At 40.1% G+C, this 25,557-nt stretch overlaps 2 protein-coding genes and 1 long non-coding RNA gene across 19 annotated transcripts; all 3 read left to right on the top strand.

Annotated features, from left to right (window-relative positions):
• Window positions 1–2,605: 2,605 nt before the first annotated feature.
• On the top strand, window positions 2,606–10,661 carry LOC148868160 (type I inositol polyphosphate 5-phosphatase 8-like). Of its 11 annotated transcripts, XM_088968190.1 has the most exons (12): window positions 3,631–3,761; window positions 3,861–4,268; window positions 4,370–4,470; window positions 4,563–4,641; window positions 4,743–4,823; window positions 5,378–5,468; window positions 5,874–5,978; window positions 7,144–7,690; window positions 7,834–8,030; window positions 8,120–8,228; window positions 8,687–8,835; window positions 9,490–10,661. In XM_088968190.1, the coding sequence occupies exons 3-12, from the start codon at window positions 4,441–4,443 to the stop codon at window positions 9,725–9,727; spliced, it is 1,626 nt and encodes a 541-aa protein (XP_088824316.1). In that variant the 5' UTR covers window positions 3,631–3,761; window positions 3,861–4,268; window positions 4,370–4,440; the 3' UTR covers window positions 9,728–10,661. The 11 variants fall into 11 exon arrangements, with proteins under 11 accessions (XP_088824318.1, XP_088824314.1, XP_088824315.1 ...); XM_088968192.1 differs by lacking the exons at window positions 3,631–3,761; window positions 3,861–4,268 and adding an exon at window positions 2,606–3,055 and having other exon boundaries at window positions 4,743–4,820; XM_088968189.1 differs by lacking the exons at window positions 3,631–3,761; window positions 3,861–4,268 and adding an exon at window positions 2,701–3,055.
• Window positions 10,662–17,510: 6,849 nt separating this feature from the next.
• Window positions 17,511–24,407, top strand: LOC148868159 (uncharacterized). 7 transcript variants are annotated; one of them, XM_088972418.1, is made up of 7 exons: window positions 17,511–17,890; window positions 18,140–18,512; window positions 22,035–22,209; window positions 22,279–23,411; window positions 23,489–23,557; window positions 23,669–23,867; window positions 23,995–24,407. In XM_088972418.1, exons 2-7 carry the CDS (start codon window positions 18,510–18,512, stop codon window positions 24,075–24,077), a joined length of 1,662 nt encoding a protein of 553 aa, XP_088828544.1. In that variant the 5' UTR covers window positions 17,511–17,890; window positions 18,140–18,509; the 3' UTR covers window positions 24,078–24,407. The 7 variants fall into 7 exon arrangements, with proteins under 7 accessions (XP_088828544.1, XP_088828545.1, XP_088828542.1 ...); XM_088972419.1 differs by having other exon boundaries at window positions 22,032–22,209; window positions 23,492–23,557; XM_088972416.1 differs by having other exon boundaries at window positions 22,035–23,411; window positions 23,492–23,557.
• Window positions 24,408–24,490: 83 nt separating this feature from the next.
• On the top strand, window positions 24,491–25,483 carry LOC148868158 (uncharacterized). Its single transcript, XR_016107809.1, has 2 exons — window positions 24,491–25,203; window positions 25,271–25,483. It is a non-coding gene; the product is annotated as an uncharacterized LOC148868158 (long non-coding RNA).
• Window positions 25,484–25,557: the final 74 nt, after the last annotated feature.

The raw sequence follows: 25,557 nt of genomic DNA, 5'->3' as shown, positions 1-25,557 counted from the left end.
AAAAACCTAATAACTTAACCTTGTGCTTGAAACAGTCTTAATTAAACACAAGAAAAAATCATTGTGCTTACTGCTTGGCAAATCACAACTGAATTTGAATTGAGTTCGCACATTTACAATTAAAGCTTATCGTTTACAATAAATTATGAAATTAAAAAGGACTCAGCAGTCGACATGCGTTAATTTAACAACTATCACTGAATTCTGAATACATCAATATATATCTCTAATCACCTCCAGAGACTCAAGTTTTAAGCAAAGAGGTGGAGGTGAGAATTGTAAAATAATTTGGCTGATCGTCATCATCGACTTGTAAATGTCATGTCGCCCCTGGTAACTGACCTCTTAGCTGTAGTTTTGACACTTATCGTCAGTCGCGATGATGAAGACTCTTCCTTCATCTCTTCCTTTGCAACTGCCTACATGTATGCAATGACATTAATAAATATTTTAATTTACTCTTTTCTTTTCGATGAGTAAGAGTTAAAGACTCTTTGTATTAACCAAAAATGATGAAATTTGTACATCAGTAAAGCCTCATTTGTTAAAAACACGGTAAGTCATTTGTATGAGTAAATATGTTTATTTAATTAAATATTCTCTGAAAAACACACTTGTTAGATAATTACATTTACCAAGTGTTCTTTTGTTTTAAATTAATTATTTTATCAATAAAATGTAATTATTGGTGGGATAATATTGTTCCATGATGTATTATAAATTTTATATACAGAACATAAAGTATTATATTACTTATCCAGGTAAATGAATTATTCTAAAGTCGTTATTTTTTGTGGGATCCACTAATACCAAAATACAAATACAGATTTCTTTCTTTTCCATAAAACCTACCAACTTATCCACCCCGTCCCCCATTTACCGGAAAACAAATGTGCCCTTGAGGTTCACTCCCTCTTTCTTAAGCTTTGTACCCCCTACTGATCGGCCAAAAGTTGGGGCTACGACTATCACATGCAAAGTTGATTTTTTTTTTTTTTGAACAAATCACACAGAATGTTGATTAATAAGCCTACAAACCCAATTTGGATTACCCATATAAAAAAATAAAAGAGCAGAAAAAAAAAAAAAAAAAAAAAAACAGACAACAATTTGTGTTCAATAATGCATGATCTACCTAGTAGTTAAAAATTGTCATCTGGAAAAAGTCTCAAAAAACGCTGTTTGATATGTAGATTTGCTTTTCTTTCCATATACGTAGTTATTTTTGTTAAGTAATAAATAATATTACTAAGTAGAGATGTCACAACTCCTTTATCAAAAATAGGATGTGCTCTGGTTGTCCCCGTCTTGAACTGGTTAAAATTTGAAAAACATACAAAGGAAAGACCAATCACAAATGTATTTTATATTATTAGAGCCAGAACACACTTTTACAGGACTATTTTATGTATCTATCAAACTGTTGATAGGAATGTTGATCGATAACTTTTATATAAAAAAAAAAATGATTTCATTCAACGTCCAATGTTCATATCATATGTTTATAAGAGAAAAATAAAAGTAAACTTATTTATATTTAAATGAATAGTGCGTATAGAGCGGTGGGTTATTAAGCTAATTAAGATAAACAAAATTCCACTAAAATAGTTGTCATGTCTTAATTAAGATTTGTGAATGCACCAATCACAACTTATTATTTCGTATATTCAGTCAAAACTTTTGCGGAACAAGCAGAAGGCTGAAAGGAACTTTTAGTTTGAAATAAACAAAAGCTGCAGAGATATTTTTATACTGTGCAGTGTATACAAATATCCGTGAGCAGAAAACTATTTAAGTTATACAAAACGTTGACGAATCGAATAACGTGGGACCGTGGGTGGGACTACTAAACCAAAACCCGACCCGGACAATATTCCAAACACGAAGTGAGACCGGATCTGCTCCTGAAGTATGATATGAACGAAGAACATGGGAGAATGACGGACTTGGATCGACGGTACAGATCTCGACTCTATGATAGTGCGAGCGTAGATTCGTATATATACCGATCTAACAGTGTTAGAAGTTTGACCACGTCTATTTTATTTTGTCCGGCTTATCATGTCCCTTCCCTTGCAATCATATCCCTTCCAAGTTCAATTCCATCAAGCCTTGCTCGTTGTTCATAGTCAAACATAGTACTCTATTGATTTGACGGCAACAAGTAAATAAGGGTAACGATGGTAATTCGTCAAACAAGTGAGAGGCAATTCCGTCATCCTATGAAAGGAATCCAGGGGTGGGATTTGGAATGGGAGAGTCGATGGCTGAATTGAATTGAAAACAAGGGTGAGGAAGATGGGCCCACTGGCCCAGGTTGCGTAGAGACAGACCAGAGAGAGAGAGAGAGAGAGAGAGAGAGAGAGAGAGATGAAGCCATTAGCCACGTCCGTCGACTCGAGAGGGAGGTGGCGTAGTGGTAAAACCTCACACTACCACGAATTATCGGAATGATTTGACTGAGATTCAAACAATTGTCACATGAGCGGACCGCTACCCTCGCAACTTCGCAAGACGCAAGTGGGCCTGGGCCGAGCTTTGTTTATTTAACATGTAAGCAGAGCTTAAATATCGAAGAAAACTTCAATCAATTAATTAATGTTGGGAATTAAGATGGTGGTTTGGCTTTTCTCTGTGTGTGTGTGTGCGGCAGGTCCTTTCTCATCAGGTTATAAATGGAGAAAGACGAGGTCCTTTTTTGCTTTTCCGAGGAACACCTACGACTACGAACCTCCTGTCCTGTCCATTCTGGCATTCTCTTCTCCGCCACTAACAACGAACACCACCCCCCTGAGCCAATACCAATACAAAATATCATAGAAGAGACAGAGAAGGCGCCGATTTCTCACCATCCCTCCCTCTCTGTCACTGATGACTGAACCAAAAGGAAACAACTGCAAAAAGAGTTAAAGACAACCAAAAGCGCTCGTCTTTAGTTTTTTTTTCTATTTTTTTTTTGTCTTCCGCGCAGCAGAAGTAGGTCTCCTTTACGAGTTCTAACATCAAACCCAAAGAAAGATTGGAAGGCGTTGTTGATTCTGTTTCTTCGATTCCTGTAAGTGTTTCTGATTCTTTCTTCTTCTTTTGCCCTCTCTCTGGGCTTTCTTGCAACTAAAGATTATTACTTTTGACCAGATTTAATCCTATTTCGTTGTCTTTCAATCTTCTTCAGTGGATTTCCTGTTGTTCTTACATTCTCTTTTCTCGATTTCTGAGATTATCAAGCAATGTTGCATGCCACAGACCGGGAAACTGGTTGGTGTTCTGGTTCAGTTTCTTCGTTTTCTGCACCATGTTGTTCTTGGTTGCCATTTATTTGACTATCGCTATAATCTCATTTCTGGTACTTCATTTATTTTGACGAATATCTGTCTCTTTGCTAAACAGGTTTTTTCGTTTTTGTGAATAAAGAATGTTTTTTTCTCCTTGGTTTCAGTTCCCTTGTGCCAGGCGAATACTCTCTCTCTCTCTCTCTCTCTGTCTTTCGTTTCCGATTTTTAGAGCCGTCGAAGAAATTTCGGGACTCAAGTTCCTCTTGTTTCTTTCTGATCGTCTTGTCTTTTGTTTATGTATTTTATTTTTCCATCATGGTGATGGAGTTTCTAACTTGTTGATTTCTGCGAAATCTAGGAGATCTTGAGGTGAGAAGGTTGTTTTCAAATGCCCCAGTGATTTGTCGTTCTTTTGATTTCTTATCCACTTCTGCCGGAAACTGGATCTCCAGTTCTGTTCTTTTCCAAATTAAGACGGATCTTGACAGGGTATTCTCCTGCTGTCCCTTACCATATTCTTTACCTTGTTTATTTAATACTTCCGGATTCCTCTCGTTTCTCTGTATAACAAATTAAACTTTTATGCAGCGTTCTTTTAACGAAGAACTTTATTGACTGCATCACCAGATTCCCCATCTCAAGCTCCAGAAAGCTCCCAAGCTTTTGTTGATTTCTGTTTTACCTTTTCGATTTCTCTTCACCTTCCACCATGTTCACGCTGAAAAGAAAATATTCTAACTCTGAAAGAACTATCTATGAAGGAAAAGGATGAACTTGACCTATTCTCTCTCTCTCTCTCTCTCTCTCTCTCTCTCTCTGTATATACTATTATATTGGAAAACTTATTCTATTGGATTCCCTCCTACCTTATTTTCAAGTTTCAGCTTGCTCTTTTATAAATCGGTAGTTAGACTTCATTAAGCACTATCTGACACTAATTTAAAAAAGCAGTCCCTGTTCGAAGCCACGACAAATTTAGCCGAAAACCTGAAATTGGTTATCCATTTTTTCCTCAACTCCCCTTTTAAATTTTCGATTGAAATTCTAAATAAAACATGTGTTTAAGAGAAACATTTCTTCTTCTTATTCTTCTACAGGTTAAAGATACCTACTGCCGGTGTTGTACGCTGGATTTGGTCCCTTTGTGTGACCTGAAAGGTGGAGCAAAATGAGAATAGAGTGTCGTAAGAATTACAAGGTGAGAGAAATCTCCACTCTTTTCTTTTATTTTCTTTCTGAAATTATTATTCATTCAGGATTTGAGAACTTCAAGCCTAAAATGTATGGCAGTCTTCCTGGCCGAAAGTAATTGTGAGGAAATGGTTGAATATCAAGGGCAGAGGTGACGAGTTTCATTCCGATTATGTAGGTATGCTCCTAGAATGTGGTATTTGCACCGGGTTTTATCGGTTTCGTGTCGGAATAATTTCAGGTATCCGATCTTTGAAATTTTCTCCGTTGGAATTGCAGGGGCCTGGGGCACGACCGACAGAAGGAGGAGCTGTTCAGACGAGGACCGATATGTTTTCCTGCCACAAGAGTTCGCAGGTAGTAGTTATCTATCTGAGAAATTCGTATCCTTTCTGTCAGCCTCAACCATTCCCGTCCACGTGATCCACAGATGAGGAACCTCCTAGTCCTCCCTCCATGGGCTTCATTACCTCCTGATTATTCTATAAGGTCAGGCCAAGAGGAAGAGCCCTGCTCCACAGGTTATGTGATTACTGGACCATGATTATATTCGTGGGACCAGTTGATTGGATGGTCGAGATGCCATCGCATATGCCACGTGGACGGAAGATGGAACTGAATAAGAATTGATGGGCATATATTATCTCTCTGGCACTGGCAGAGTGGAGACCGGATCTGCTCCTCACACGCACATCCTATCATGGTATTGGGAACATCTCCCGTACTTGTTGGGAGATGCTCCCAATGCATGGTGGATGTGGCTGTGAGGCGCCCGTTTGTGAGGAGCAGATCCCGTCACGGCAGAGTGGCAGTGCGAAATATGTAATGGGATTTAGCCGTTTTAAAAGTGTTTATTTATCAGTTTATGGTGCTGAATAAATCAAAGTAATAAAAGCCGCGATTGGTAATGGTAGGGTGGGTGATGGAGGGTACTGAAAATCTGAAACGGCCGAGATTCGAGCAGGAAGCGCCAGCTGTTTCTACTACTGATATTCTAGACTTGAGGTATCTAATCGATACTGTTTTTGACCTTTCCTACTCTCTTTCTTTGTTTCTTCTTTCTTGAAAGAATTTTCATTGTTGAACTCTAGTAAACGACGAGATGGTGCAATTCTTCGATTCTTCGCCCTATAGACACTGCACGGTGGGACTCGTATTGGGTCTCACTTTATGACGAGGAAAATTAATTGTAGAAATTGCACAGCTCTTTTCATTTAAAAGAAATTGGAAGCTGCTCCATGTATGTTCCGGCATTACATAAAATGAACAAATTAACCACCCCATTAATGAAGAGAGTAACTTCGAACTTGGATGGATTTCTGGTCGTTTAATTATCAAATATTATGTCCTCCTTCTTAGCATTTCAAATTCTAAGCTGTGATTGTCCTTGCTGGTGGTGGGATGGTTTAGGATGTTTGTGGGCACATGGAACGTAGGAGGAAGATCACCTCACGACGGCTTGAACTTGAGGAATTGGCTACGGACGCCTGATCCCGCAGACATTTATGTTTTTGGGTAATTTCCTCCACCTACCCCTCCCTCTTCCCTTACCTGCACTTTCTTCCTATTCTGATTTTTGTCTGGATCATGGGGTCGGGGTAGTGAACCTTCCTTATTTATTATTAATTTTGTTTTGGGGGGATAGCTCATGGCATGGGATTCCGTCTCCCCCTGAAGCCCTGCCGGGGAAGAGAGAACCTTCCTGTCTTGTTTGGTTCTTGGCATTCGACAAATTGTCATATTATTGCACATTTTCTTTCTAGTTAAGAATATAACTATGCAAAAATCTTGGCTTTTATTGTCTGATAAAATGACTCGGAAGTGGGAAGGACAGTTTTGATATTTAATTTTGCTATAAGTGGCAGCTACTACTGTCTTCATTTCCTTTGGCGGACTAAAACGTGCTCCAGCTCATTATCGACAAGCTTTCTTTCTTTTTCTTTTATCTAATATAAAATAATTGAATCTTTGTTTCTGACGCCGTAGAACCAGCAAGCAAACTGATCAGAGCCCTACAACCGGCTATATGTCCCTCCCAACCTGCCAAAATGGCTGGCTTTACCATGCCAAGCGGTTTTTGGTTGGTAGGCTTCTCCTTCCACCCACCTTATGCGCTGTGTCTGCCCTGGTACTTGGTAGGATTTAGATTTTGGTCCTAGCTAAGCTAATCAGTCCCTATCCGGATGCTCTCAACATGCACAGGAAAGTCCAGAATTGTGGGACCCTAGACACCATTGTCGCTTTCTGACCCGTTACCCCAATCCAAAGGTTCAATGCTTCATATCCAATGTGCAACGTGTGGTTTCCTTTTTCTTTCTTTTTCTTTTCTTTAAGGGATTGCCAGTTGCCTCCTTTTCTAAATGATGAATGTGACTCGGCCTCTTCACTCGTCAATGTGGCCAGATTTCACTTTTTAAGTTTTACCCAAATCACACTGGTCAGGCCCCAGCAAATTGCGGAGTGTGTGTTTTACTTTACCCTTCCCTTTGGGATATTATCAATGATTATTAGAAAAGAAGGTCAAGTCGTCGTCTAAGTGAGTAGTGACTACTGACTATCTACTACTAGAAAGCGAAAATCTGCTTTAATTTCCACTTGTGCGCATATATTTGCGTAGTAATTTGTAAGAAAAAAGATGCTAATCCTAATACTTTCCATCCTATTCCTGCCGTATTATCAGGTTCCAGGAAATCGTCCCTCTAAATGCAGGGAATGTCCTAGGCGTGGAGGACAACGGTCCGGCATCTAAGTGGCTGTCCCTCATTCGGCAAGCTTTGAACAGCAACGACAAAGAAGACCAGGAATTTGGCCAAAACGTCAAAGTTGCCACTGACGACGCTGAGTGGAGAGGGTGCACCCCCACCCCCGTCGATGTGGACCAGCAGTACCCTCGACCTCAAATGAACCAAAAATCAAGAATTAGTTTCTCGGATCTACTATCCATGGAAGATGAACTGGATCAAGAGGATTTTGAAAGAATATGCACTTCATTCCGGGCTTCGAACGCGAGTGAGGAAGGATTGGTCAGCCCACCAGCTTCAGCTTCAGCTTCATCCTCATCGAGAAGGCGTAGCAGTCCCATTCGTGGTAGATATTGCTTGGCCGCGAGCAAGCAGATGGTGGGCATCTTCTTAAGCGTGTGGGTGCGCTCTGATCTTAACCGGCATATTAGCAATTTGAAGGTCTCCTGCGTTGGAAGAGGCCTCATGGGATATCTTGGAAATAAGGTTAGTAAATTCATAAACCAACTGAAATTTATACCAATTTTAGTTGACATACATATGAAATCAAAATTATGCCTTTTAATTTATACCTTGTTCTTATATTTATAAAAAAAAATAAATAAAAAGTTGGGTGTTTTCACTTGCAGGGCTCTATATCCATAAGTATGACTCTACACCATACAACCTTGTGCTTTGTTTGCACGCATCTGACGTCGGGCGAGAAAGAAGGGGACGAGGTCCGAAGAAATGCAGATGTCATGGAGATATTAAAGAAGACAAGATTTCCTGAATCTAGTCACCGTGGACGCCGATTTTGCTATCCTGATAATATATTGGACCATGAGTAAGTTTTAGTTTTCACTCTCATGCCTGCCTCGTTTTAGATTTTTACTACTTATGAATTGATATGTATTGTTTCTCTACTTGTTACAGTAAAATTATTTGGCTTGGTGATTTAAATTATCGGCTCGCGGCTAGCTGCGCTGACATGCACCAACTTTTGAAGAATAACGATTGGCAAGCATTGCTTGAGAAAGACCAGGTGAGACTGATAAGAGGCTTTCCCTCATTGTATGTTTGTACGAGTACCGATCGAGATCGACCCGTGAGTCGTGACCGATAGAATAGGCGGCTCGTCGATTCTTTCCCAAATCAATGTCACATTGTACTTGTGGAAGAAAATAATGAATGTTAAGTTATAGTTTTGTAGTGTAAGGGAAAGAGAAAAAAACAAAACAAAAAAAAGGCCGCTACCTTTGCCTACAAAAGACTGGACAAACTAGTGGTGGGGTCTTGGTTCCCACCCTCCCAACAACGTGTGTTCTGAATCTTTCGATATGTAGTATTCGATGTGACTGAGAGACTGATGAAGAACAACTCTGATACGAATAGGATTATAGGCCTCCTCACACAAACAAACCGCATTTATATTTCGTTCGCTTTTTGAAAATATATATATGATTCTAACTTTCATCTTGTGTGTGTGTGGGGGGTGAACAGCTGAGAATAGAGCAAAGAGCAGGGCGAGTGTTCGCAGGTTGGGAAGAAGGGAAGATATATTTCGCTCCCACCTACAAATATATCGCCAATTCCGACCATTACGTTCTCCTGACGTCCAAATCAAAACAAAAGCGGCGCACACCTGCTTGGTTAGTCTCTCTAATTCTCTATCTGTCTTTCTCTCTCACACACACATATTTTAAGGACCGATTGGTTCTCGGGAATAGGGGGTCTGGAATTTAAATCCAATTCCCATTTATGGTGATTTGAGGGAATAGCCATTCCCTCGGTCCCCCTCCTTGGGGATGAGAATCTATTCCAGCTATAATTCTAATGTTAATTCGTCTAAACCAAAGAAACTAGGGGGTGGGGGATATTAGAATAGAATATTCCGATTCCAATTCTAATGAATTTCCATTCTGATTCTTACTGCAAACCAATGGACTCTACAAGCCCGCGCATGTCGCAGGTGCTCCGCAGTTTGACCTTGAGAAATGAGAAGTCATTAGTTTCTTTTAATTAATAGTTAAAAAATATATATATAAAAAAAAAAAACTCTTCTCTTGACTCTTGAGGTTTTTAATCACCGCCCATTTGGTTTCACATCTGATAATTAAACTAGTACTAGTACTAGTTGGTTGGCTGGCGTTTGTGGACGGTAGATTAATAAAAGAATATATACAACATATTATATTTAGATAAATAAACAATTCTTAGAGTTGCAAGTGGTGAGCAAAATTATATTTGTTGTTGAAAATTGGAGCCAGCACTAACACTCACATCACATGCAATGTGGGGGACAGGTGCGACCGGATTCTATGGAAAGGGGAGGGACTGAAGCAGATGTGGTACGTGAGAGGGGAATCAAGGTTCTCGGATCACCGTCCTGTCTATTCTTTGTTCTCCCTACAACTCCACCTCCCCAACGTCACCAGCAATCCAGCAGCTTCACTTTCGTCGTGCGTGGCCAGAGTCCAGGCCGAAGAACTTTTGCTTGTAACCAGGGCACGGAGCTGCATAGAGACCGCCTCCAGGTTCTGATCATTTCCTCATTTACAAATCGAGATTTCAAGATATCAGATCCAACACCAGAAGACAACAATGAAAGCATTGAGCTGACTTCCAATTGTTCGTCTCCCAACCGTTTGGAAAGGGCATGCTGGATGAAAGATGATGGCGATCGATGTTTAATGTTCGTTCGGAGGATGATAACTACGGCCAAGGCCGCCGGCGGATTTGGAAGTCTTTCTAACTACTTTCAAGTTTCAAGTGGGGGAACAAGAAAAGCAAAATAGGCGCAAGATCATGCGTCTTGCACTGCAGCAAAGCACGCGCGATGCCTGATGGACACGTGGAACGAACGAAAAGTGGTGTTCATTTGTCAATATATCATTCAGTAGGCCCCTGCTAACGAATGATGCCGTGCGTGCTGGGCCTGGGCTTTAAGGCTTTTTCTTCCCCTAAACAAAGTCCAAGCGCTATGCAGCCTGAACCTGCAGATCAGATGATTGAGAACTGGGAAGGAAACATTAGACAATTTAATGTCTGAACTTTTATTTGGACTTTGCGTCACGCCCGCGCTGTTTCTAAACGTGCTGCGAATTAAAGAATCTGGATTGGCTTTGAATAGTTTGTTAGTTTTTGTCTTACAGTAGCAGTAGGAGAATGTTTCAGATGGAGGAAAAAAACAAATGTATACACAGTATCAAATGACAAAGGTTTATTAAAATGGGGCTTTCAGCTTTGGGAGGGGGAACAAGATTTGCAGGAACCAGGCAGCAGTGTATACGGAAATATGATTTAGGGTTGATGATCATTTTGGTTATTCAGGGGTCCTTTTTCTTTTTCTCCACATCTTAGTTTCATTTTTTTTTTTTATTGCATAATTGTTTGAATCCTTTCCCGGTATCATGTGTTTCCGGTCGGACATTATATATTTTTCCAAAATTAAAAACAACCTCTTCTTTTAAATTTATTGTTATCTCAAAGTTTACGGTTACAACCGATTGGTTACATTTTATCCACCCGTCGTTAATTTTGATGTCATTGTTACTTTATGCAGATATTTTCCCCCGATCAGACTCTAACCTCTAGAAAAAGAATGGTTTTACTTCTTCTTTTTTAATTTCGTAACGTTGTTTAGTTAGAAATCTGGTACCTCAAGGTTTTCATCCTTTCTACATCCTTACCCAATGGCATTATTGGGAATATTTCCCTTGTCATTCATGAGAAGATAGTCAGGGATGTTATAACAGTTTGTGAGCAGCAGATCCAAATCGCTTGGAACCAGACCCAATACGTGAAAAATAATTCAGTTATTATTAGCTGCCATATCGATCAGAGTTCAAAAAATACGCAGCACTTCTTTGTGATGCATTTGTCACCACATGGGTGCTCTCATAAGCTTGGGTATTTAGCACACATGTAATGGTATTCTTATCTTCTATCAATGGACCTGATATTGGTTCAATTCAACCCAACCCAATCCAATAAATACTTTGGACCATTAAATTTGGACTGGTCCATATCAATGTCTAGTTGTCCCATCCGCTCCATCCAATTTTATTTTGATTTGGATGGGATTCAACCCAAAACCGGTCTATTGACACTCCTAAATGGTATAACTGAAGAGGAAAAGGAGGGATTTTGCCCTAGGGCCCGTACTCATTCACAGACTTGAAACATGCATATTGTTTATTTGGATGCTAACACAAGTAAATAGACATCTCAATCCAACCGAGCTTGAAACCAATTCAAGCCTACACAAGCAAGAGCGCATTGCTGAGTTGTGTTACTTTGAGCTTGGGCTGGAAAACTACTGTTGGACCAGGCCTGAGGCCAACGTTTAAGGTTCATATTTCAGTGTTGGGCCTAGATTGACCCTAAACCTGGCCCAAATTACAACATAACTCCGGTTGTGTTTGGTATCATGGAATTTTATAGATATTGTGTTTGTGATTGATATGGACATCAAAAGTGAGGAAAAAAGGGGCTGGGTAGAAAGTCATGGTAGTATATTGTTTATTCCTGTTTTTTTAACAAATGAGTGCTTGGTGCTGGCACCACATAGGAGAAAATAAGGGTATCAATTGGACAGAATTTGGCCCAATCCAACCCGATGAATACTTTGGACTATTTTGGATCAATCCAATTCATTATTTGGACTATCCAATATGTTGGAATTGGTATTAATTTAGATTGGTTCCAACCTAAACCTGGTCCATTAACAGATGTAGGAGAAAATACCCACACAATTCATCCTAAGCAGAAAAAACATCTATAAATAGTGTTGACACACCACTCAAAGGAAAAGATGGATTTATTTGCATGTAATGCTTTAAAACTTTCGTTGTGACAGTAATGCCAGTTATTTGTCTATCTTTTACCATATGTTCATTTGGTTTCTGTAAACTTGATTTTTGTTTATATTCCACAAAATTCTCCATGTAACAAAGAGATGGCCCAGGCAACTACCCAATATAAATAGTACTACTATGATTAGAAAAAAGTAGGCATCTAGTAGCGGAGGATGGCATATCTGTTGCTGCGACTAGTGTCATAGCACTCCCTGACTCTTCAATGCTGCATGAACAGGCTAGCAATGGGAGCTAGTGCTGTAACATGTATGTTTTATTATGTTCATTGGGGATGGTTGGACGATAGCATATTTTGTGTGGCTTATAGAACATATATCCATGGGACGTGATTAGGGGAATATATTCTTTAATTTGTGAATTGTGACATGTACTTCTTGAGTCACTCCTCTATTATTATCCTTCACACAGTCTTCATTTGAAAAAAAGCGGTGTAAATACAAAACTTCATTAAACGCTCAAATGTATCAGGGTAAAAACTAAAGCGGCCAAATGCATGTTTTATACTCTTGTGCGTTTGGAAAAACGGTGTAAAATCATTGGCGTATGAGTATATCTGGTATGCGTCAATGGAGACATTGTCTCTACACTGAACAAGTCTCATTCTGTTCTCCTCTACTCACGCTCTATCCTCTCCATGCTCTTCCTGGGCCACCTCGGTGATATACAACTTACTGCTAGCTCCCTTGCCATAGCCTTCGCCAACATCACCGATTACTCTGTCCTTTTCGGTCAATCACTGGGCATGGAACTCTATGTGCGCAAGCATTTGGAGCTCAGTGTCCCAAGATTCTGGCCCTTACCCTTCATCGCTCTGTAATTTTTCTACTCTTCTCCTCAATTCCCATATCTCCTCTCTGGCTCAGCATGTCCAAGTTGCTTCTTTGTTTACACCAGAATCCTAAAATCACAAATCTCACTCAGAGCTATCTTCTATTGTCTCTTCCGAACCTCCTCACCAGATCCTTCCTGCATCTAGTCTGCATTTATCTCCGGGCGCAAGGATTAACCCACCCACTCACCTTAGCGTCATTGGCCGGGGCGATCTTCCTTGTATCTTGGTGTATCACCTCCAAATAGGGGTAGCCGACGTCGCCATTGCTTCGGTGGCTTCGAACTTGTTTAAACTGCTGTTCCTGGTTGGGTACGTGTGGGCTACGAGGTTACACCTGCCCACGTGAACAACGCCGAGCTGGGAGTGCTTGACTGGATGAGAGCCTCTTCTCCAATTGGCGGGGCCGAGCTACGCGTCCATATGTCTAGAGTGGTGGTTGCTGGAGCCGGTGATGAAGCTTCTACCTCTGTTCTCATTGAACTGTTTTTGCTGAGCCAGTGATGGTTTCCATGGAGCCGGTTCCCATGGAAAACGTAGGTGGGTTCAAATATGCCGCTGCAACTGGTTACATGTTTCCCAGCGGTGGTGACGGAAAGAGAAAAAAAGGGAGGAAGAGAAGAGAAGGAGAAGAGAGAGAGAGCGCGAGCGACGGCAGAGAAGAAAAGAAGAAGAAGAGAAAGATGTAATAAATACATCATGTATTTATTATATCAATTATCGATGTAATTCAACGGTAAAATATAATTTTACACCCTTCAAAATCGAACCGGGGTATAAAGTTTACCCCGGTTCCATTTTACACCTCTACCAAATGCAGCCTAAAAGAAAAAAAAAAAAAAAAAAAGTGATTGACTGCTTCTAGGTGGATCTTGAACCGGGGTATAAAGCCTTTGGCTTTCATCTCACAAAGGTTAAAGAATTATGACTTGCACATGGACTGGGCAAGTCTTGGCTAAAATTCAAAATCACCCTGATGAAGGTGCCTGCATGCTAGCTGGTAATGTCTAGTATAGCTAGGGAAATTGGATTGGATTTGGTCCAATCCTTTCCGGTCCAATGTGATTCCATTACAATTAGACCAGGTCCAATCCGATCCAATGAATATTAGACTATTTTGGACTGGTCCAATTTGATGTCTGGACCATCCAATCTATTCAAATTTGTTTTTAGTTTAATTAGATTAATTCTAATCTAAACCTGGTCCATTGACACCTATATTCTTATCTTATACCAATGGATCAGATATTGGTTCAATCCAACCCAATCCAATATAAGTATGTTATGGATGGGCTAGGTCCAATCCAGTCCAATAAATACTTTATAACACTAAGTTTGGACTAGTCCAATTCAACATTGATGTAACCGTTTTCGACCACGTACCAATGTTTTGTGATGTAAATTTTTTTGGCTAAGTACCTCGTTATTTGACCCGGTGGTGGCGTGCCTTAGTGATGAGCTACTTGGTGGTGAACTGCCTACTGGCGAACTGCTCGGTGGAGAACTGCCTGGGGGCAAACTACCTGGCGGCGAACTGCCCGACGGTGAACTGTCTGGTGGCGAACTGCCTGGTGAAGAGCTCCCTGGTGGCGAACTTCCTGATGGCGAGCTCCCTGGTGGCGAACTGCTTGGTGGCGAACTGCCTGGTGGAGAACTGCCCGGTGGCGAGCTGCCTGGTGGCGAACTGCCTACTGGCAAACTGCTCGGTGGCGAACTGCCTACTAGGCGGCCGGTGACTTAGAGAATGCTGGAGCTCCCTGGTGCGGCGCAATCCGACTGCCCTCAGCATGAGGTGGTTTTCTTTCCTTTATAGGCTGTGGGAGCTGAGGGACTTGCGAGAACTTCATCTTTTCCTCTTCTTTGTAGGTGGCGGGAGCTGAGGGACCTGCGGGAACTCCATCTTTTCCTCCTCTTTGTAGGTGGTGGGAGCTGAGGGACCTCCGAGAACTCCATCTTTTCCTCCTCTTTGTAGGCAGCGGGAGCTGAAGGACCTGTGAGAACTAAATCAGAGGTCCCGGGGGTATTTTCCCGGTGGGGGCTTTCCGACGCTTAAGTTAGCACTCTTATTATAGAGAGCTTTGAAGATAATATGAGAGCTAGAGAGCAGGGGTTACTTCCCTTTTTTCATTCCCTTTCCCTTGGGGGGTGAGGTCTTTATATACGGGAGTCCTCGCGGGTTAGGTGGGTGAAAAGCCTCAAAACGGTGAGACTCGTCGCATCCTGTTAGAACCGGGGTACGGTGGTGAATTCCTCGAGGTCGTCAGGCTGGCGCTTGTGTCAGGCGGCCAGGTCGGCGCCTGGGCTGGGTTGTCAGGGGGCGCCTGCGTCAGTCGGCGGGTCGGTGTCTGGGCCAGGTCATCAGGTTGGCGCCTGTGTAAGTCGGCGGGTCCGTGTCTAGACCAGGTCGTCAGGTTGGCGCTTGTGTCAGTTGGCAGGTCAGTGTTAGGCTAGGTTTGTCGGTGGGCGCCTTATGGGCGACTTGGCCGGATCATGCGCTAGGCTGGTCCAGGTCGGCCAGGTCGCGCAGGCCATGCGCAGGCCGCGTGCCCGCGCAGGTCGCGCCAGGCCGGCCAGACGTGCTCGGGTGGGTCACCAACTTTGTAAGTTTGTTGGTTGGGTGTTTTCCTAGTTGTCACGAGGTGCCACGTGTCACAATTTCACTGGAGGGCCAAATCTGCCCTCATCAAATATGACTTGTTGGCCTGTCCAATCCATCTAAATTGATTTTTATTTGGATGGGATCCAACCCAAAACCAGTCCATTGACACCCCTAATTGTAGGTACTGGTGGATTCGAGCTAAGCCAAGCCAAATAGTACAAGGTTTGAGCTCAGCTCACCAATGTTGTACAAGGCTCAAGATCGAGCTCAATTCAAGCTAGAACATTGAGCTCGAGCTTAGCTCGAGTAAAAACTCATAAGCTCGAGCTCAATTTCAAAAAAGAATGTTTTATAAAATATATATATATATATATTTTTTTTTTTTATTTGATATTTAAAAAATAAAAAATTATAATATTTTTATTATATATATTATTTTCTATAATGTAGATCTTGAAAAATTATCTAAAATCAAAAAGTAAAAAATCACTTTTGTGGACATCAAAGTGCAAAGTTATGACTTTCGAAAGTTTTGCATGCATCAAAGTGTACAACCTATTACCCGATCACAAGGTCAAACTGGTTGGATTGAATGATTTTTGACTATCTAACAGGTCTTGACTGAACTAAACCCGATATCATGGCCAAATGACAATTCAAACAATTTGATCAACTAAATCAACGACGAATTGAAAACATTAGAAATAAATATGTGGGGCGTATTGAGTGGGGAGTTAATATGAACTCCCTACCATTAACGGGGGGTTGAGGGGTTTAAGGGTTTGGAGGAGCTACCCCTGTTGTGTAGCCCAGTTGCCTGCCAAAATAAAAAATTCAGGCTATTAATCCATTACAGCTGAGGTTTTATACAACGTAAATACAATTTTTGAAAAACATCTTCTACTGTACACACCGGTATATACACTCTTTCCAAATTGAGCCTCGAGGACAAAATTTTACTATTTCGGCTAGACACAATGTGGGCCATGGCCCAAATATAGTCATTCTCAATTTGCCAGGAGATGACAAGTTCGTTGAGTGAAAGTTGAAAGTGACCCAACAACTATGACCAAACTGTCTAGGCCTGCTGCCAGTATTTGACGTTATCTACACACTTCAGTGGCTTTGTAGAGTGTTTTTTTTTTTCTGATTATCCACATTTATGGCTGCAAATAAATCGGATCACATACGATCCGAATCGGATACCAATTCCTTAAGAGGCGGATTCAGATATCCCTTCTGATTCTAATAAAATTGGATTGGATTGAAAAAGTTGATCTGTTAATTTAATGGATCGAATTTGAATATTGATTGATTCAATTTACTGTGACCCGATCCAATCCATTAATTATAAAATATTATATATTATATTATTTACATATTATATATGCATATTCTATATATTATTTTTATATTATTATATTTTATATTACATATATAAATATAATTCTAATTGAATTTGAATTCAAATCATGTTTTTAAAAATCCGATGGATCCTTATTGAATTTGGATCAGTCGGATTTTCTTAACGGATCGAATAGGATATGCCCTTACCGAATCCAATCCGATCCACATTAACATTAGACTCCAGATTCTGAATCTGATGAGACTGACCGCTCATCAAGTGCCGCATCAGCCCAATAGGTGGGCCCAACGAGTGGGGGACTCATGCTCGATAGAACTCACGTCACGTGGACCCAGTATTTACAAGCAGAACCGTAGACCATCATATGATTGGGAAGCTAATGAAGCTTCTGATCATTTGTCCAAGAAGGTAGTTACTAGTTGGTACGTGAGTAATACGAAAATCCTCACGGACATTTTTGTCAATGTACATCCGAAACCGACAATAAACCGAGGATTTCTTTGGTCTTGGTGAATAAAAACTAAAAAAAAGGTCCTGATGTTTTCTGATTCTCCCATGTGTCGCTAGTCGCTACTCCCTACTCGCTACTCGAATTTCAGTAACGCATATAAATAATAGACCTTATCACATATTCCCATCCAACAGTTCCTAAGCCCTGTCGTAAGTCATAACCTCAACTTCCCAGTTTCCAAATAGAGCAGATTGGTCTGAAGTCTTGCCTTCCTGCACCATCCGCTGCATGATAATTGGGCTATGACGCTGTGCACCATTCAGTACGTTTACGACTAATGGATGGTCCGGATGAATCAATGTCTTGCATACGTGTACGGTCTGGATTAGAAACTCTTAATTGTAGTCGTGGAGAGTGCCATCTTACATCTTTTCCTCCCAAATAAAACCCACATTCCAATTTCGCATCCAACGATACTTACTTGCTCCGGTTCAAATTCGCCGGTGAAGAGCGAAGGGAAAAGTTCTTCAATCTCTAACCGGAGACTATCTATTTATTCAAATTACCCGCCCTGTATCGAAGGTACAGTTGGTCGACAAACTCTCTTTCTTCTCTATCACCGTTTCTCCACGTTTAGGGTTAGGGCATCACTACTCTTGCCACTTTATTCCAAAAAAATAAAAATAAAATAAATCAATCCTTAAAAATTTCTCTGCCGTTTGACATCTATGATTCGATAAACCCTTCAAAACTTACTGCTATGAAGTAAAACGAGTTGGTTCGAGTTGAAAATGGAATGGTGAATTTACATGCATGGATTAGCTTTTGCAGGTGACGGGGTAGATGGTAAGGAAGATCGGGCACTAGTTCGATCAATTCTCTAAGCTCAACAGTGATCTCGACGAGAATAAGCTCCGATCCTGATGTCCAAGTGACTTCTAGTAGAGGCTGTAGCGGTTATCAGGCCGCACTTACACTATCGAAGCGCAACCCATACTACAACAAAGCTTCACAGCTTAAACGAATTCATTTTTCGAGTTTCCATCGGTCGTCCTGGAGTGCGACTGTGTTGGCCCGAGGGCTTGTGTTTACTTATCTGCTTATCCTTGTCGTAGACTGGCGAAGGAAAGCTCCGGGTTCATAACTTGATTTGATCGTGCCGTTTGGAGTTCCAATCACGCTTTGAAGCAAAATAGTGAAAATGGTATAACACAATTAAAGCTTTCTTTCTTGAAAATGTTGTGTTGTAGTTATGGTGTCTGTATGAAATTCTAGATCAAGGGAGTTTTTTGTACTCAATATTAAGGTTCAGATGGTTCTTTTGATGTTATCATGTCCATGTGGAATGCACCATGCATGTGGCCCAAAAATTTTCTTCTCACAACTGTAGAGCTTAATATGAATTCTAAATCTGATGGACATTTTGTTTCCTTCTCAAGTGTCTTATTATATATTTTATTTAGTAATTCTCCTTTGCTATTACAAGATCATGAGTACAAAATGCAGATACAATCCATGGGGTTTAGAAAATGTGTCATGAAGGGGCAATCGCTTCAGCAGTTCCTAGATCTTCTAGACTTCTTATGGTATTATCTCTTGAAGTTGTCAGCATCTTTGGAGTTTGGGTTTAGCTTGCAAATATACAAGCATATATCTGGACAATTTCTTCTTGTTGAATACCATATTGTTAGTTCCATTGGAGGTGACTGAAGCTACTATTGATTTCCCAGAGACTTTGGTGGGGATAGTTCTTACCATATTGCCCTGATGGATTCTTTGAGCAGCTGATGAGGAATGTGATGTTTGACATCATGCATGATTAGCAATGCTCAGTTGGATTGGATTATTGGCTTTGCCTGTTTTTACTTCCAAAAGTAGTCTTTAACTCAGTGCCCTAATCTGTGGATTTGGTTGGCATTCTTTCATTGAGAGCGTTCATTCATGAATTTAAGGGGAAATAACTACCAAGCACATTCCACAGGGGATGACTTCCAATATTTGGGATAAGGGGACTGGATTTTATTTTATTTTATTTATTTTGTCGTCCATTGTTTGTCCATAAATTTTTATGGTGGTGGTGATGATTTTTGGTTATGTATCTTTCTCATTATAAATTATTTTTGCTTTCTAATTAAGATACTTTATTATGTATCCCCTAATCCTTATCTTTCATGGCAATAACTTTCTCCTTTCTCTTCAATTGTTTAATGATTAATTGTCCCATACATATCTAAAAAGGTAAGTTGCCATAGTTGTCAATTACCTCATCTAGGCATGAAGTGAATGCCATGACTTGTATGAAAAAAAGCGCCTGTCCAGGTGACTACAGAGTAGAGGTTTGAGTTTCTTTGGATTGCATGATGTGGACAACATGTTGGTATAGAAGCAAAATGGAGTTAAATGTTAGGATTATGTATGGACCTCTTCCATTTGCTGAGCTCCTTTATTGGAAACATTGCTGTTGTCAATACCTCTTAATGGCTTTTATAGTTACTAGATTCTTCAACCCATTGAAAAGAAGGAATTAATCAGAATAGTCTTCACAAGGGAGCTTTTTTCTTTGGAAATTTGTCTTGGTATTGAGGAATCTTGCGCAACATGGAAATTCATTGTTATCTAGGGTTATGAGATTCACTTAAGAGCTTGCATTTTGCATAAGCAAGAAATTTGATCATGTTATGGGAGCGTGGCTTTCTATACCTCAAATATGTCCTTATCAATGACTGCTATGAGGTATCGTACATAACAAGGAAATTAGTTAAGGCCATTGAGACTGCATTAGGCGTCTGCACTCTTTTATGAAATGAGGGGATTTTGGCCACATTTTGGAAGATATGGTTTTACATGCATAACAATGTCAACTATTTACAACAAATAAGTTTTCGAAGAAAGATGGATGCACCAGGAAAGGAAATAAGGAGCATTACTTTTTTCCATTTTTTTGTTCTGTATCTTCGTTTTCCCTTTTCCATGTTTCCATTTCTTTTTGGACAAGAAAGAAGAAGGATTTTTGTCATATTGTAGAAGGCTGTATGAGTGGACCTAAATAGTGATTGTATCATTATATTTATTTTTGCTGTGTGGTCAGCATTCATGATGCTTTTGTCTCCATATCTTGAGCCACATAGTTAAGTGTTGGCGTTTTCTATCTCACCCTGGTCAATAACATCTTTCTGATAGTTGTTGCTGACTCAAAAATTAAAATAAAATAAAATAATGGTCTAGGAGAAGCTAGGATAAAGCTCTCTATTAAGTTGTTTGAGTGTGATCCTACAAATAACCTATAGATTGGGTATTAGTCCTGCCACTGGGTTCTGAAGAGTCTTTAGCTATTGTGTAAAAGGAATCGGTGATGTGCAATAGTTCCCAAGCCAGAAGTAGATATAGTTTTGAAGAGCCAAGCAAGAAGAGGATTCACTGCCAGAGCCACCATACATAGAGATATGAATGCCAAGAGATGGGTACAGAGTGTTAGAATGAGTTTGACTGTATTAATAGTGGGATACCTCCTGATCTTATTCTATACTGATAGAATTATAGTGGGACATAATGAATGTGATCTATGCCTCCAAACTTTCTATCTGAAGGTAGTGCTGTATGTTCATGCCATCTTTTGGAAGTATGAAAAGATAAATGGTAAGATGTTTCATGGTGCTTGATCAGAATGATTAAATGTTGAAGTCTATGCATCTGATACAAGTAATCTTCGCATTTTGAAGTGTCACAGTATTTACATTGATCTATATGAAATACAAACTGTTAGTCTCTGTCCTAGAGATAGTGTTTCTGAGCAATGCCTTATGCATCATAAATATCCATAACTACATACTCCTACACTTCATCAAGCTTTTGCAGGGCTGGATGGATCTTGAAGAATTGATTGCTTTGAAGGGTAACTTCGTTATCTGCTCTTTGAGCACTATAATTCTCAATGGTACTTTTTGTTGCATAATGGAACAAATGCAAAGGGTTTACCTTGCAGCCTCCAGGTGTTGCCAGTACCCTCCTCAATGAGGGTTTTAGTGTTTTAGAGTTTCTAGTTTGAACTACATAGTGGAGTGGTTTCTAAAAGCAGAGTCAATGCAAATCCTATGTGTTTCCTTGTTGGTTTGAAAAGAGAGAATATGAAAACATAGACTTCCTGGTTTTGGATGCCAGGATGGCCCATCCCGCACACTCTCAAATGAGTATATGGATTGTTAATTTTATTTCAAATCTGGACACAGATGCAGGAACCAAATTCTGATGCCAAGGAATATGATCCTTTAAGAAGAATAAACAAGAACTTGTGAACATGTATAGATAAGTACAAACTATTAAGTTAGTTCATCATATTTACTTGAATTTTATTGTTATAACCCTGTAGGAAAAGGTCTAAAGATTAGCTTTGCTACTTAATAACATTTTATAGGAAAAATGACATTGCTGTTCATTTATGACCAATGAACAAGGAGAAAAAGAAAAATATCACATAGAAGTATCCTTTAAGAGTCTATTGGATTGTTGAATTCTAACAGATGTATGATATTGTCACTTCATCCATTTAGGAGAGTCCATGCGACACTTCATCCATTTGGATGAACAGGATTGTCGGTGGAGTGATTAAGGATGGATTTTGATACTGGACCACATAATTGACTTATCAGTATTCTTTTAAACTAGCTATGTTCCGTAATCAAGTGACTTGTCTTTTGTGGGTCCTTTATTAACTAATTGTTTATAGCAGTTTTTCCAGAGCAAGGGCTTTTGGATGGCAAAAGGTCCTGGGTGTTTAAATGATGGTGAGATGACTTACGATAATTCTTCCAGAATTGAACCAAAGCGTGCTCACCCTTGGTTTGTAGATCCTACGGAACCGGAACTGTTTCCCAACAAGAAGCAAGCAATAGATGCTTCTAACAGTAAGTCAATTTCGGGAATTTCAAACATAAATGTTTCTCCATGGGATAACACTTTAAGTTTCCAATCAGTGCCGAGCCAGTTTGGTGACCGGTTATTTGGATCTGAGCCAGCAAGGGCTATCAACTTTGGTGCTAGGAACATACTTTCTGTCAATACAGGGCACCTCAATATGGGAAGAAAGGTTTTTGAGGACCAATTTGGACATGATCCTTCTGTTGGCTTGTCTATTTCTCATACAATGGAAGATCCTGCATCGTGCCTCAGCTATGGTGGTATCAGAAAGGTCAAAATTAATCAGGTCAAGGACTCTGACAATGGCATATCTGTGTCAATGGGACATGCATACAATGGGGGAGACAACAATATCATGTCAATAGGTGATGCCTATGATAAGAGGGATGACCATACCATTTCAATGGGTCATGCATATGACAAGAGGGATGGCAATGCTATATCAATTGGCCACACCTATGATAAGAGGGATGACAATCCCATATCAATGGGTCACACCTATGATAAGAGGGATGACAATCCCATATCAATGGGTCACACCTATGATAAGAGGGATGAGAATACAATATCAATTGATCATACCTACAATAAAGGGGATGAGAATACCATATCAATGAGTCATGCATATAATAAAGGTGATGATAATACCATATCGATGGGCCACGCCTACAATAAGGAGGATCAGAATACTATGTCAATGACTCATGCCTACAAGGGGGATGAAAATACTATGAAAATGGGTCACATCTACAACAAAGCAGATGACGGTACAATAACAATGGGTCACATCTTCAACAAGGGGGATAACAATATAATCTCAATGGGTCATCCTTATAACAAGGGTGATTCCACTACTATATCTTTCACTGGCTTTCATGAAGAAACTGACACAAACCCCTCAGGCAGGCTTATAAGCAGCAGCTATGACTTGCTAATGAGTCAATCTTCCGTTCAAACATCAGAGACAGAGACCGTCAATGAAAAAGAATTAGTTGATACAAGTGTAAATGTATTTGTAAATAATGCTCAAAATACATCTGGGGTAACTGAAACTGTTACTAAGAATAAGATGGAGATAAAAATGTCAAAGAAGGTTGCTCCAAATAACTTCCCTTCAAATGTCAAAAGCTTGCTATCAACGGGTATGCTTGATGGAGTTCATGTGAAGTATATTTCCTGGTCACGGGAGGTAAAATGCGACTCTTGTGTACTTTTAACTTAATGTTAGTTTGTGTTTAATAACTTGTTTGTTTAACTTCCTGTCAGAAGGAGCTTCGTGGAGTTATAAAAGGTTCGGGATATTTGTGCAGCTGTCAATCATGTAATTTCTCCAAGGTAAAAGCCAGTAATTGTAGCTTCCATTTCAAAGGATTACAACAGCAGTTTTTACCGTTCCTCTTGAACAAACTTATCAGCCAATTATTTACAGATTTAATGATCATTCAGGTGCTGAATGCATATGAATTTGAGCGCCATGCTGGTTGCAAAACGAAACACCCAAATAATCACATATTTTTTGATAATGGGAAGACTATTTATGGGATAGTCCAAGAGCTAAGGAGTACGCCACAGAACTTATTGTTTGATGCAATTCAAACTGTGACGGGTTCCCCAATCAATCAGAAGTCTTTCCGTATCTGGAAAGGTGATGGAAACTCCTATTTGATTACATTGTTGGTTTAAAAGAAATTTTATATGGTCACTTGTTTTAAGAAAGATGGCTTTCTTACTTGTTCTCACATAGTCACATGCCCATTTGCCTTGCTTTTCAGCATCATTTGAAGCAGCAACGCGTGAGCTTCAACGAATCTTTGGAAAGGATGAAGCACAGCAATCTCAAAGTGAAGTCTTTTAGGTGTGCGTCATGCAAAAGTATAAGGTAGGATAATCCTTAAATTTTGTGAATAGAAGGAAACATTTGTTCCGGCAGTATTATCGAATCAGTGTGGAAATTGAAATGGTTTGGGATATTGTGATGTTTCTCACACTTTAATGCGTATAGAGTTTTGCTGAGACATGGATTGTCCTCGTGCTTCAGCTTCAACTATCAATGTAATTAAAAAGAGCGTTTGTGCTGCACTTGTAGCTACAGAGGGAGATGTCTGGTCTCTCTTCCAAGGCACTGAATGTGTATGTTTTGCATAGTTTATAGTGGTCATATAGAATGAGTTGTTGGCTTCTCTTCCGTGGATGCTCTGGTTTAGTTTCTCTTGTAATTTACCCCTTGCTTTCTCTTTCAGAATGAAGTAGTTGAAAGTTGGGTACGTAGGAGTTGAAAATACAAGAGACCTGAATGGTTGAATGGATGTCACGACGCTGTTTTACTGTTTATGCTTCTTGCTCCCTTAAATTACTCAAAAGAATATACAAAGAAACGTTTAGTTAGCGGTTCCAACCATTTTGCATGCTTGCATTGCAAGTATTCCAAATTTCCAACCAACCAACCTACCTCAGCCCCCAGCCTCCAGGCTTCATTGAGAATTTGATCCCTTCAAGCATGAATACGTGATCATGCTGGTTCTAGTCTCTACTTCTACCCACGGCCCTAAGTGTGCAAGGGCTTTCGGCATTAATAGCGTCAGCACCTGCCACAGCAGCTCCGCATCACCCAGTACCAGTAGGCAAAACTCAAAAGCTTATTTATTTGGCGAATCACTGAACATATGTGGAAGCACCGCGACTCAGTAATTCATTTGGACAGCCAATACTAAGTTGCAAGAGATTCACACTGCATTGAAGTTCAGAGGTCGAATCCAGATCTTAACCATGAATTCATACTATTTGACCTGAGATCAGTTCGATTCCCTTGTGGGTCTAGGGTTGTTTTAAAAAACAAATATAGACGGCAGTGCGGGAATTGCTAGGTTCGAGGCAGTTGGACTTGGCTGGTAGCTTTCCAAAACCATCCCTTCATCTGAGATGAATCCAGAGGAAGCAGAAGCTTGAAAATGTTGCCCTTGAAGGAGATGCAGCTAATGTTGGTAAGTACCTATTGGATAAAGTGGAATCCTCTCCCTGGCAATTAACAAGTCTAATGGCGGATTGCAGGTCTCTCCTATTGTTCTCATCATACCAACTCAACCACATCTCAAGAAAAATAAATCAGGTGGCTCATTTATTGGCGAAACTGCGTTGAGTATCTCCACCACCTCTTTTCGGAGGAATGCTGTTCCTTTTCTTAGAGGAAATTGTGTCATTTGAAGCTTGTAATTTTCAGATTTCTGATGAATGAATTTGCCTAAAGTGCGTTTTCTTTTGAAATTGCTATGATATTCTTCATTCGTTACCAATCCAATGATCAATCTGGTACGATTTGAATCCAAATTCAAATCAAA

Source organism: Nelumbo lutea, chromosome 2 (genome assembly GCF_056320005.1).
Source record: "Nelumbo lutea isolate HS-2025 chromosome 2, American lotus-T2T, whole genome shotgun sequence".
Taxonomy (NCBI): domain Eukaryota; kingdom Viridiplantae; phylum Streptophyta; class Magnoliopsida; order Proteales; family Nelumbonaceae; genus Nelumbo; species Nelumbo lutea.
This window is presented reverse-complemented; position numbering and strand designations above follow the sequence as displayed.

Bases quoted from the DNA above. Each gene is read 5' to 3' on its own strand.
- LOC148868160 (XM_088968186.1), top strand. From the start codon at position 4,441: ATGAGAATAGAGTGTCGTAAGAATTACAAG. The intron at 4,642-4,742 runs GTATGCTCCTAG...TTGGAATTGCAG, and splicing joins GTTTCATTCCGATTATGTAG to GGGCCTGGGGCACGACCGAC. The intron at 8,031-8,119 runs GTAAGTTTTAGT...TACTTGTTACAG, and splicing joins GATAATATATTGGACCATGA to TAAAATTATTTGGCTTGGTG.
- LOC148868159 (XM_088972413.1), top strand. The intron at 23,558-23,668 runs GTAAAAGCCAGT...ATGATCATTCAG, and splicing joins AATCATGTAATTTCTCCAAG to GTGCTGAATGCATATGAATT. The intron at 23,868-23,994 runs GTGATGGAAACT...CTTGCTTTTCAG, and splicing joins GTCTTTCCGTATCTGGAAAG to CATCATTTGAAGCAGCAACG.